General features: G+C 36.5%; 1 protein-coding gene across 5 annotated transcripts in view; it reads right to left on the bottom strand.

The window, feature by feature from the left end:
- AKAP6 (A-kinase anchoring protein 6) overlaps window positions 1–12,489 on the bottom strand; it is a 274,630-nt gene that overhangs the window by 150,938 nt on the left and 111,203 nt on the right. For all 5 annotated transcript variants that reach the window (XM_017741971.1, XM_017741970.1, XM_017741972.1 and 2 more), the window contains exon 5: window positions 9,750–9,872. In XM_017741971.1, coding sequence (XP_017597460.1) covers window positions 9,750–9,872 — 123 coding nt within the window. The remainder of the gene's footprint in view (window positions 1–9,749; window positions 9,873–12,489) is intronic.

Raw genomic sequence — 12,489 nt, 5'->3', positions numbered from 1 at the left:
TAGTAGAAGGGACTAATGGAGTTAAATTAAGAAGTGGGAAATTTAATGTAAATATGAAATTTCCCATGAAAGTCAGATCTATCAGATTGTATAATAACCTCCTCAGGGAAACAGTGAAAGCCTGAAACCCTTGAGACCATTAAATCTAGACTGGATAAAAATGTGGGAGTAAGGACTCCAAATGCACTGACAGAGTGGTAACCTAGTTCTGTCATATGGCCACAGAATTTGTGTTGGGCAGGCAAAACTAAATACAAAGGCTCTACTCCAGCAGTCCTATAGTAATTCATACTTCTGTAAAATCACCTCACCCCTTTCTTCCCTGTCACAGCTTCTGCCATTCCAGTATAAAACAATCAATGGGTTTTCCCCTTTGTTACATCTTAAACATGAGTAACAAGATCTTTCTCACATTAAATACTTTAGGTCCCTCAGTTTCTTTTTCTCATTCCTTACTGGGTTTGTCATCTTTTAGGTAATTTAGCCAAGTTTTGAATGCATAATTTTAGATGTGGAGAAAAAGGATAGTTAGACTACTCTCCAGGATGCCTATTTTGCAAATTTAGAAGACATAGAGGCTATTTTTGCAGTTTTTTTATTTCAAACTCACATAAACTCTTCTGCTGCCAACTCTAATTTATTTTCTGTGTTTCACTGTGTAAATTTTTCTTTGGTTTTGGCTGTCCAAATATTTTTCATTGTCAAAAAAAAAGTTCACATGAGGATTCCTAAATTGAATCTCAGTTTGTTTATTATCAAGAGACAACAAGGGAAGAACACAGGCAGGAAGTGGCATGGGCAAAATTGCTATACAGTGAAACAATTGCTAAGTTGCCACAATCATGGTGAATTGCACATGCAGCCCACCGTATACCATTGCCCTTAATCATTTCTTGCCTTCTTGAGACACTCAGAAAATAATCTGCAGTAATCACAGTCTTCTGACTTGTTGGTGTGTCTTATCTTACACATTTCTAGGTACATCTCTTCCACCTGGAGACACACCATGCCCAAAAACTACTTAATCAAAATATGTCCAAGCTGTACTGTCCTACCACATGCAGAAAAAAAGCCCACCAAGAGATAACAGCTTTCCAAACCAAAGATGAATTCATGGGGTGTAGCAGCCTTGGCAAACATGGAGTTACCAAGGGGAAAATAACTTATATATGTATATTATTTAAATATTATTTAAATTACTAACTATCAGACCAAAATGAACTCTCTGGCATTAAATAACACTATGTAGTTTTAAAACAATTCTTGAAAGGTTTTAGTTCCAGGGGAATATGAAGGCGATGTAACTTATTTTATATACGTACAGACAAAAGGTTTCATGCAATTTAAAGGTGAACTAAAAGTCCTTCTTAAAAAAATATAGCTAATAAATTAAGATCCCAAATTATTAACCCGATTCATTGTAGAATTAAGAAAGGAAAAAAAATAAGTATCATAGGAGATGCAAATAAAAATATTTATCAATCAAAACCTCCACTCATTTCCTGGATTTTCTATATTTCTCCTGAATGCTTTGGCATTGCAGACACCAAAACACAGCAATTTTGTTACTTCGAGTACTTAAGATGTGAATGATATTATGCCTCTGAGTAACATAGCACAGAACCCATGGGAGTGACCAATAGCTCTCTGCAGGTAAGTAAAAGCAAATTTAAATGTTGCTGAAAGTGTGTTTGTTTGTGCTTTGAGAGGCTGGCATTATATTTTTTAATGATTTACAATCTCCAAATTTTATATAAATAAATTTCATTTTATTTCTGAAAACAAATTTCTGACTACATCTATATTGATAATACCAGCATAATAATACTAAAATTTCAGTCAATGGCATGCATTTTAATAGACAAAAAAATTATAATTAACAGAGTTCCTACATAAGCATTATGCAGTTTATTTATAAAATAAGCATTAATTTCAAATAACTTTTAAAGGTGTTTCAAAAGTTGTTACAATGATAAATTTGTGTAAAGAGCGTGACCAGGCTGTCATATATAAAGATACAAAGCTTCTAAGTCAGAACTTACGTAAAATACTTTTCACTGAAATTTTCTGATTAGGTTAGTACATAGCGTTTTATAATGGTGATTTAATTTAATTATATTATTGTAGTCACTGAATCCCCTGTATGCAAAGAATGCCTTCTGCAGGTCAAACACACAACAGACCCAGTGGAATGCTTTTCACCACTCAGACTTACAGTATTTGCATTTTGGGATACCTTGGGACCTAGGAGTTTTACAGTTTTGGGTGGTGAGACTTGAGAGGGAGTGAACATTTGCAACATTACCAAATCAAGTTACCCTGCCTTGTTCAGCTTTACCAACAAGTGCAAATTAATTAAAATATTTCCCAAAGTATGAATGATCTGAGTTTTAATGTGCTCTGACAGCATTTGGCCTTGTTTTCTAAGAAAATCACATCAGGTATTTAATACATACTCAGAAGGATATACCACTCAGTGTATTCTCGCACTTAGAAGAGCCCTGTGTTTTAAGGATCTCATTGCTTCCTCTTCCAAAGAAAAAAACATTAGCTTAAAATCATCCTGGGTACTGGTGAAAACAAAATTGTAACTTTTTAAACCTCAAGAATTATGAACTAAAAAACCCAAAACAAAAGAGCAATACATTTGTCCTCGAAGCGCAGACCATACACTATACTTTCATACACATAGAATACAAGACTTCAAAATCCTCACAACTGAGAGAGTTCAGATTTTGGACATTACAACTTCCCTTTTTCATCAGTAGAAGGAGCAAAGATATTTTTGGATGACATCCTAATATGCTCTGCCTCTGGTTTAATGCCTCCTCTGTCCAGAGATGACTGCAGCTCTCAGAACTAGAAAAGCTGGGACAGCTCTCCATGACGCTAGTTAAGAACCAATACGTTACAGGTAGGCCCAGCAGAGCTACATTTTATTATGGAGTCCTATCTCCTTCCTATGCAAAACTGTAAATCTGGACGGGGTAGCAAAGACTGTCCTGGGAAGGTTTGAACCAATCAAAAACCAAAGTACATGCAATTTTTTTTATTTTTTTTTTAAATTTGCAGCTGTACAAAGTACCTACACAAGGGTAGGTATCTACAAATTTGAAAGACAGGTTAGAAAAAAACTAGTACTCTTAAGAGTATTAAGTATCTGGGAAAATTACAAAGAAACTATTTCTTGTTCTACAGGCTTGCACAAAATAAACCTCTGGAGTGGGACTATGTGTACAGGAAAACAGTAAAGGGACATTCCTTTCCTTCATTAAAAACACATACAGTAATCACAGATCTCAGCCACAATAGATCTGCGTCTGTGCTACTAGGACCATAAACATGCCCCACTCCTTCTCCTTACAAAGAAAAGATTTGTGTCAGCTTTTCTTCATTGCATGACCTTATGGGAAACCTCTTTAGATCAAGTGCAGTATTTTTGTATTGGTCAGGATAGCAGTGCTGTAATTAGCAAGGTAATACACCCAGATTTTCTTTCTTATATGCCTGCTTTTATTTTTCTTTAGTCACCAAAAAATGTTGTTTAAATTTGAAGAACAGTCCAAACAGTTTAGAAATCTCTATTTTTCCCCACAACTAGCAACAGTACATTCTCTGGATTCAGACTATAATACAGGTATAGCCAAGTGTATTAAAATGACAGCAATATTTCCTACGCTTCAACTCAAGAAACAGAAAAGTTTACATGAAGGTTATTTGGTTTACAGATTTTAAAAGCTGAATAATAGTCAAAACTGACAATATACATGTATTCTGTTTGTTTAAGTTTGCTGTCTTACTTCCTATTAAATAATTTTATTTGCCTGTGAAATGTGCTGAGTTTAGTCTACATCCCTTATTAGTATGTTCTGCAGACTGTTTCCTATATAAAAGGACATACATTCAGGAACCCATGCATACCCAAAATGCCTTTCAAGATTAAAAAAAAACCATAAAATTTAAAAATTCAAACTAGCAATAGGCTAAACAAATTCAAATCAAAGTCCTTAGAGAAACAAAAGATTAGGCCGCTCAGGGTTCTCAATCTTTAGCACCATCATCCTGCAGAAAGTATTCTATATTTTGAGAAAATTATCTATATTAGCTGCCCTGAACATTGGAAATTCCCATATAGCAAAAGTATAATACATAACTTAGCCATTTCAGAGGCTTTAATACCTTTAACAAAATTACTGTTACCACTGCTACCACAAAGACAGTCAGTAGATTAGCCCAAGGTATGTGTATTTAACCTTATTTTCAATAAGAAGAGATATTTAATACTTCTCTAAACTGACATTTTTCAGAAAATGAGATTTTCCAGGGAGATGAGAATGATCTTTTTTTTCAGACATAGCAGCCTTGTTACAAACAGACAATCAGGTATTATGAAATATCACTGAGGCATCATTACTTCACCAACACAATTTCTTAAATGTGAAAATACAATCTATTTTCTGTATGAAAGCATTTGCTGTTTACACCTCAGGAAGTGCTGAGCCATGATGTGGCCAGAAACATTTATAAAGGAGACAGAAAAATTATTTCATTTCTCCTTAGATAATAAAACTCAAGCCCCCTGTATCTTCAGAAGAATTTGGTTCTGAATGGAGATGACACCTAAACTTTATATACAGAAGGAAAGTAAGTGCTAGTGTGAATCAACTTGTCTAACTTGTTTTGAAATACTAATGATGCTTGCTCTATGATATTTTTAAGACTCTAACAAGTAAAATAAATATGGTGACAGAGAAGGTTAATATAATAAACCAATTCTGGGCTAAAAGGATTTTAATGTGGCACAAAGCTTGTGACTAAATTGGAGTAAATATTACTGACAGGGATCTGAAAATAAAAATAAGAAATTACCATTCATGGAAATAATCAGCATATCCAAAACACACTTTATACTGCAATAACTACATGCAATCCTCACCACTTGTAGTTTTTATAGAACAATATTTGCTATTCTATTTTCAACTAAACAGATGATATATTTTTGCCTAAAAAAAACAAGAAGCAAATAACCCTGGTGTGAACAATTAATTTTTTTCACGGAGGAGACTATTAGGACAGTCTTACTGGACAAAAATGGACAAAGTGCTTGATTACTAATTCAAAATTTCTAAGAAGACTTTACCTTAATTATTTTCATGTCTACTGAAAATATATTGTTTGCCGACATCTACTAATAATGCAAGAAGTATTTAAACTGGTGTACCTAAATAAGTGTAAAATATATTTATCATTTGCAGGACCCCATTTAAAATTCTTGTGCTCGCTAGCCCTAAGTATGACTCTATACACAGAAATGGCTTAGTACAAATTACCTAAGAGCACCCACACTAGAGTGCCCAACCAGGAGTTCTGCAGCAACAAGAAAACAAAGTGCTGTGTTAACAATAAAGGAAAAATTTAAGACTACAGAATTAAAATTTCTGGGCCTCAGAAAATATATATAGTGCCTTTTGTCTAAATCTTTTCCTCAGCAGTTCTTCACAGTAGCTAGCTTACTTCTTTACTGTGCTAAAACAATGTACCTTATCAGGCCAGGGATAAAGTTAAACATCTTTTTTAGCAAACTAAAATGGTCAAGAGATACGTGGTGAATTCTTATTTGTCAAGCTGGTTAGAAAGTCTGCTTGGTTTCACAAGCACAGCAGTACCACCTAGACAGATGCTTTTAGCTCATAAGCTGCCTTCAGGATACTGTTTTTGATGAAAACTGATTTGCATACCACCAAGTCTATGCTTAGAGTCTCCTAGCAGCTGATTTTGATCAGGGTGCCAATGGGCAAGAATCAGCATAACAGAAAAGGAGAGATACAAAAGATAAAGTGAATCAGAAACCATTTTCAGAAGTTCCTTTTTGGTAAGGTAAATGAAGCTATCTTTTCATTGGGAACTGATTTTAACCTAATTGTTAAAAAAAATAAAAAACTGCTTCACTTTTTCTCTAGTAGGACTGACTGAGGCCTTTGTGGACAAGTAGATTTGTGCTGAAAAACACGCCTGTTTTATGAAAACATATTAGTGTTTTTGACATCTGCTGGCTTGGATGGCTGCCTGCAGAGTGCCAGATGTTCAAGGGGTGGCTGCTCCATGTCAGCTCTTCCATATGAATGGGAAGAACACAGCTCCCAAATCAGTTTAACCAACATTACTGAGTTGTGAAGACTTGTAAAATTGAAAGAATAATTTCAGTCACTATTCCAGGGATCTCTGAGAGCATTTTCATTTATAGATTTGTGTTTTGGTGTTATCTAAAATGAAGCATATAGCAACTTCTGTTCTGCAGAACATTAGGGAACTGAGCTTTAAAATTTGCAAGGAAACTGTTTTCTAAGATGAAGATTGTCTATTTCAGCACACATTCAAGGTGTAGACTACCTTTCAATTTGTAGAAAAAAGTCATACTCTCTAGAAAACTGTATGGTTTCTCATCATGGGAAAATCTATGGAGTTTAAGTAGTAACTGTGATTTAAGAATGAAATTCTGGTATGTCTTACAATTCATCATTATAATTGTGGCGTATTTGGGTATCAGGCCTGTGCCTGTGTCCACACACAGGGCATTTAGTTGTGAATTCCCTTGGTGGTCCAGGAACTCTCCAGCTAGTCTCTGTGCAAATGAGATAATTAGGAAAACCAGACCAAATTGAGGAGAGGCTGCCTTCACCTTCACCACAGTGTGCTTCACTGTTTCAGGAGCTGTCCAGGTGGGACCTTCAGAGGCTTGCTGAGATGCCTCTGTAGGCAGCTCTTGCTGAGCCAAGAGCAATTGACAAACACTATTCGTGTGCTTCAAAGTGTTGATTAACATCCTTGTGGACAGTATTGGCTGGCCAAGTATAAGAATCAACAAGAACAATTGTTTGGGGAATTGTACCAATTTAAGCTGATGTCATGCTATGACACTTGTAATAGAGATTTGTATTGCTATCCTGTTCAAGAGATTTGACTCTTCATGTGATCATTACTTTATGCAAAGATTTTCATTAGTTGATGCCGTAGGTTTCTTGTGATGCCTTTTTTTTTAAACACACTCTATTTACGTGTCTGTGCCACACCATTTCTTGAAATGTCAAAGATGAAGAAAAGCAAGGCTGAGTGGTAGCCTACAATTTTAAGTACTGAAAAATTTGGAGTATGTTCACAAACTTGTCCTTGTCACCTCTGCAGGACTTTTCCCAACCAATAAAAAAGGGAACAAGTACATTCTTTCTGTTTTCTTTCTTCTGGTATTTTCTTTTCTTAAATTTTGACAGAAGAGATTTCATTCATAAATGCAAAATATTCTCTCTTTATGGCACTGATTTTGTCATCACAACAAATGTATTTCGAAGAAAACAGTATCACAATTCATGAAATTGATAACTTGTGCCAAAGGCTAAGGACATGTCTCTACTAATAAAAACACTTATCTACACCAAGTTTTCACACATTCTGTGATGAGAAAACTTGCATCAGTGAGGAAACAGTTATAAGATATGCTGGTGTAGATGCAGTACATGGGAAAGAACCAAGATATTTTCTTTGTTTTCCCAGCTAGTTTACTACCAGTGTCTGTATTATAAACCCACAAGTCTGGAACCTAATCTTGTAATGTTCTAAGTCCTGTACTTCAGCATATCTTAGGTGAGTCTGACATGTATAACCTGACAGGCAAAAGAAGAAAATGAGAAGTCCCTCACACAAACCATGATCACCGTTGCCTTACAATGCTCAACTAAGGGAAATTTCAACAGTGAGCTTAACATGAATTGAAGTTCATATACTTCTGTTTAAACACAGATTAGGATGTCTGACAGATAAAAGCCACTGAAAAGCTGACAATCTAGTTAATACAAATAACTATCTTCCATGCTACAAAAATGCTCTGTATTTTCTGCTGTGTAGAAACTAGTATGATAGCATACATTTTCTGAAATTCAAAAAACAAAACTCAGTTATGTTTTTTCAGGTTATTCAGTGGGTTTTTCACTGGCCATAGATGCCATAAAATGATTATAATATTATCAAATGGAAACTGAAGCATTCTTTAGATATTTTATTTCTGCAGTGGAGTAAAAAAATCCCCAACTTGTTTCATAACATAGTGATCCTGAAGTATATGAGGATTTTCTACCCTAGATACACAGAGTGCAGCTGGGACCTAAGTACTGACAGGGGAAAGTGATGTACAGGTGCTCACATACCCATTTATTTGGACTACCTCTAGCAATGATGGAGCTGCCTCTGAGCTACTGTTCCACATTCCAGTCTGGTATAGATGGGTTTGGCCTCACCTCCCCAAGAACCACATGGCGAAGTTGGAAGTAATTTGCCCGTAAATGAACTACTGTGCTCCTTCCCATGGAAGAAAGGGAAAAAGAAACTGACTGTGAGAGTTTCTCAGCCTGGTGATTTAGCTGTTACCTGTAATATGTTTCTTTTTATCCATTCAAGAGTGAAAATTGTGATTCCACTCATAAAAACTTCTCATCAAAAGTCTCATGTTGCAGAGTGCAAGGAAAACAAATTGAACTGACCAATGCCTTTTCTGAGGTCTGACTTCACAATGTGCTCTGTGTCTTCAGAGCACCTGTAAATACAGTGGGAATCATGGGACTAAGTGTGTGCAGAAGGCAAGGCAAAAATCTGAACTCTGCCACAAAACCCAAAACCTGCAAAATAAGGAAAAATGAAGCGTCTTCATACTGCATTTGATAGACTACCACAATGGGCACTTAATACAGTGACTGCCTGTAGGCACTACTACAACAGAAATGTTTAAGAACAAAAGCCACAAGAGCTTTCTGTATAGCTGAAATCCTGATGACAGTTTTCAATTTGGTTCTAATTGTATATGTGTTTGATGTATACTTAATTAATTTAATAATGGTCACTCCACTATTATGGTAGGGATTAAAATGGCATTTTTTCCTGTAATGCATCACGTGACTTCCTGGGACTGTCAAATAATTTTCTACCATAAGATTATCAGAGACTGGAAATGAGACTGAGCTTTGGGGGTTGATGATCTGATGTGGGCTCAGCTAATGTACTGTTTCATATAGCTGGGGTGTCTAGGTCATTGGCTCAGAGTAGCGTTATCACCATGTTTTATTCCATTTCGTACTGGCAAGAACCTAAGATTTTGGTAGAAAGAGAGGAAATTTCTTAGTTTAGTTTTCCGTACTTTTTTTATTTTCCTTTTACCAGCTAGAGCAGTTTTTTGTCCCGTAGTTTACCTGTTAAAATATCTACCCATTGAGCTCTCTTTTCTGCCTGCAGTATAAAATCTGTATTAATTAAATGACAGAAATGCACATCAAGTAAAATAACTAAAATAACTATTCCAAATATTTTATTTAAATGACACTGTGCTATGTTAAAACTGTGGGACATAGAATAACAGTTCCTCACTAATAAGACTTTCATTAATGTTACACTGTAGTAAATATCCTAGCAAGATCAGCAGAAAAAAATATCTTCTCTCCTCTTGCTATTGTCTTCCCTTTCAGTTTGGACATAAACTCTCAATTGTAATGCAATTCTGCCTTTTAATTTAATTTTTACAAAGTTATCAGTACATATTTCAAGTGCAGAAAATAATTTGTTGGTATTTTCATTAAAATAAACTGCAGTACTGCAAATCTCACATTAAAATATAGATGCACACTAGTAATTAAAAAATAATAATCAAATAAAAAGCACAGCAGAACACTTCAATTACTGATAGCAATCATAGCATAATCTTGTCCTACCAAGTGTGTCTCCAGGTACAGTTTAAGGCTGTCTGTATCTGCTTTAGGAGGAGTCCAATTCTCTGTTGTTTCCATGGCTTCATTTAACCAGTGAATGAATTCATCCAGCTTGCTTACAAACCCCTTACCATGTAAGAAAAAAGAAAGAACAAGAAAAGCACATTTGTTAGCAAAATGGCAATGTGAAAAATATATGCTCAATTTTATTATATTCTTTTTTTTAGACAAAAGAGCAAAATTTTGCTTCTTACAACCTAAAACTAACAACCAACCAACCAACCAAAACAATTAGAGAGTGGTCTTCTGGTATCTGAGTAGCAGAACAGTGTTTCTGGGGTTAACCTAATGTGGTATTTCGGGACAAGAAAATGTTGGATCCCCATGACTGTGATGAAATAGAGAAAACAGCAAAGTTTCAGAAGATATGAGGGAGATATATAAAAAGCTTCACAGAAATTATAAAGAAAATTGAGCTAAACACCTTGCACTGGGCAGACTGGGTGTACTATGCACACTGAATGTTGACAAAAGGACTGAACAAAGCTGCATGAACAAGGTATACATAGCAGATCGAGGGAAAAAATTACTTGTCAGAACTTGGGTGTTGTGATTCCTGTTTTGGTTCATAGCATGAGACTCAGAGAGAGGAAATCAAACAGTAGATGAGGCAGAATATATAGCATTTAATATAAATATTGCTGATTGCATATGAGCCACACAGATGGTGCTCCGGAGAAGACAGGAGCTCCTGCTTCTCAGGAGCACCATTTATTTCAAGATTAGTACCAATTATATTGTCTGATTAAAAATAGTGCCCCTGAATTTACATGATTGGATGATTCTATAGGCACATACTGAGTACAGATAATTTTACCGAAGTCTTATCCACCACAAAGCAAGAGAGTAAATGGAATAAACTGACCATGATGTTTATAAGCAGCCAGAAAATTAACTCTGAAGAGGAATGTGCATCTATTACAAGCATTATAAGACTAGATTAAGTTAGGTCTAATACTGTTTATATTATTAGCCATTACCTATGAATTTCCAGCATAGTGAGAATTTTAATTTCCAGTTGGATAACTCAGTAAACACACTCAGTACCTCACTGTCACCCCTCTATCTATTAAATTATTTCTGCTAATTATTAGTCCATTCAGATAGCTAAAAGCAAACTAAGCATAGAACTTTTAAAGATTCCTGAGTGTCTCAGGACCTCAAATACTCTTCTCCAAAGCTGCCCATGAAATTCGAATTCTAAACAAGATAGAGACAGCAGTCTGAGCAGTAGGTGCACAACTGGGTTACGTAAAGTGCAGTGGTAATAACCCAGGCCAAGCAGAATCACACTTCCTTCAAAATTCATCGTAGAAGAGTCATTTTGGCCCAGCACTGCCAAGAATCAGGGTCCAGCAACCAACACTTGGCTCCTAGGTGAAGCAGCAGTGCTTCTAAACCAAAGCTAGAGTCTGGCAGGAAGCTGTAGTGTATACTGCAGGCATGACAGCACCCACTTCAGCACTCTGAGGAATTAAATTTTTTTATGTGAGTCCCCACAAGACCTCAGGATAAGGAGACTATTGCTATCTATATTCGTGGAATCCACTGTATATCAAACCATTATAAGGAAGAAAACTGTTATTGTGCAGGTTTCATTGTAGGCTATTTTTCAGGACATTCCAGAGAGGGGGAAGAAAGACAAGGAAAGCAACCCAGTGGCTATGGTGACTGAGACAACATGCCCTTATTCTGGGGCAAGTTATGAAGGCAACTACATCTCCCAACAGCAGGCTATCTGCGGACATGGGCAGGGGCAAGGTGTTATCCTTGCTCCATTGCTTACTTTCTTCCAGCTCACAGTGCAGCATAAGAGATGCCAGACTGGCAGAGAAGTGGGAGACGTGAGCTGAGGAGGAGAGGAGCAGGAGGAGTAAAGTCCTTCTTGTCCCTCCAATAAATCTCTGCCTGCATTTTAGCAATGTGCTGTCCTTGAGAGACAAGGTGATATGGTAAGCAAAAAGAAAAAAAAAAAAAAAGAAAAAAAAGAAAAAAGGCTCTCGCTTGTATATGCATCATGTATTTTACGGAGACAGACACATATAACATCTGCCTGCAGTACTCAATGTCTGTATGCCTTCAAAAGGGTACTTGGAAACACTGAAGGCTTGCAGCAGTATAAAAAGCAACTATTAGCCACGGAGTTACTTCTGCCCTCTCACAAAACGTGCCTGTGTTGTAATGTCTGCTACTTCACGCAGGTGCTCAGACACTCGCAAGCGTCCAGCTCCATCAGCCTCGGGTGTCCCCTCGCCGCCCAGGCCAGGTGGGCTTCGGGCCCCAGTGCGGAGCAGGAAAAGCCTGGGGGCTCGTCTGGGGGCCTGGACAAAAAACACAGTCTCCTACAGAATCACGATGAGACACGTCATCTGAGCAAGAAAAGAAAAAAGAAAAAGAAAGAAAAAAAGAAAAAGAAAAAGAAGAAAAAAAAGAGAAAGGAAAAGAGAAGAGAAGAGAAGAGAAGAGAAGAGAAGAGAAGAGAAGAGAAGAGAAGAGAAGAGAAGAGAAGAGAAGAGAAGAGAAGAGAAGAGAAGAGAAGAGAAGAGAAGAGAAGAGAAGAGAAGAGAAGAGAAGAGAAGAGAAGAGAAGAGAAGAGAAGAGAAGAGAAGAGAAGAGAAGAGAAGAGAAGAGAAGAGAAGAGAAGAGAAGAGAAGAGAAGAGAAGAGAAGAGAAGAGAAGAGAA

This window comes from Corvus brachyrhynchos, unplaced genomic scaffold (assembly GCF_000691975.1).
Source record: "Corvus brachyrhynchos isolate BGI_N302 unplaced genomic scaffold, ASM69197v1 scaffold115, whole genome shotgun sequence".
Classification (NCBI taxonomy): domain Eukaryota; kingdom Metazoa; phylum Chordata; class Aves; order Passeriformes; family Corvidae; genus Corvus; species Corvus brachyrhynchos.
Note: the sequence above shows the minus strand (reverse complement) of the source record. Positions and strands in the feature narration are given on the sequence as shown.